At 64.7% G+C, this 320-nt stretch overlaps 1 protein-coding gene across 2 annotated transcripts in view; it reads left to right on the forward strand.

The window, feature by feature from the left end:
• Positions 1-126: 126 nt before the first annotated feature.
• The window catches only part of ARID2 (AT-rich interaction domain 2), a gene marked incomplete at its 5' end in the record, with an annotated part of 177453 nt that continues 177259 nt past the window's right edge, over positions 127-320 (forward strand). For both annotated transcript variants that reach the window (XR_003547919.1, XM_027768334.1), the window contains 1 exon segment: positions 127-220. Coding sequence is in view for 1 of the 2 variants with exons in the window: in XM_027768334.1 (XP_027624135.1) it covers positions 127-220 (94 nt within the window).

Below are 320 nucleotides of genomic sequence, written 5' to 3' on the forward strand. Positions count from 1 at the left end.
CACAGCAGAGGGTGAGAGCAGAACCGGGGGGGCAGCGCCGGGGCGAGCCGGGGCGAACGGGGCTCTCCCGCCCGGGCCGGGCGCGGGGTCCCGGCTGACAAGTGCGGGGCTTTCTCTCTCCCGCAGGTCGCCTTTTAAAAAAATCCCTGCGGTGGGTGGGAAGGAGCTGGATCTTCACGGTCTCTACACCAGAGTCACTACTTTAGGCGGATTCGCGAAGGTGAGTGGAAGTTTTAATTTGTATTTCCCTCTCGCTGGCCTCCTCCAAAAAGTCTCCTTGGACCCCGGAGTGGGCGCTCGAGGCCGGGGGGGTGGCCGGC

Source organism: Tupaia chinensis, unplaced genomic scaffold (assembly GCF_000334495.1).
Source record: "Tupaia chinensis unplaced genomic scaffold, TupChi_1.0 Scaffold145870_1, whole genome shotgun sequence".
NCBI lineage: Eukaryota > Metazoa > Chordata > Mammalia > Scandentia > Tupaiidae > Tupaia > Tupaia belangeri.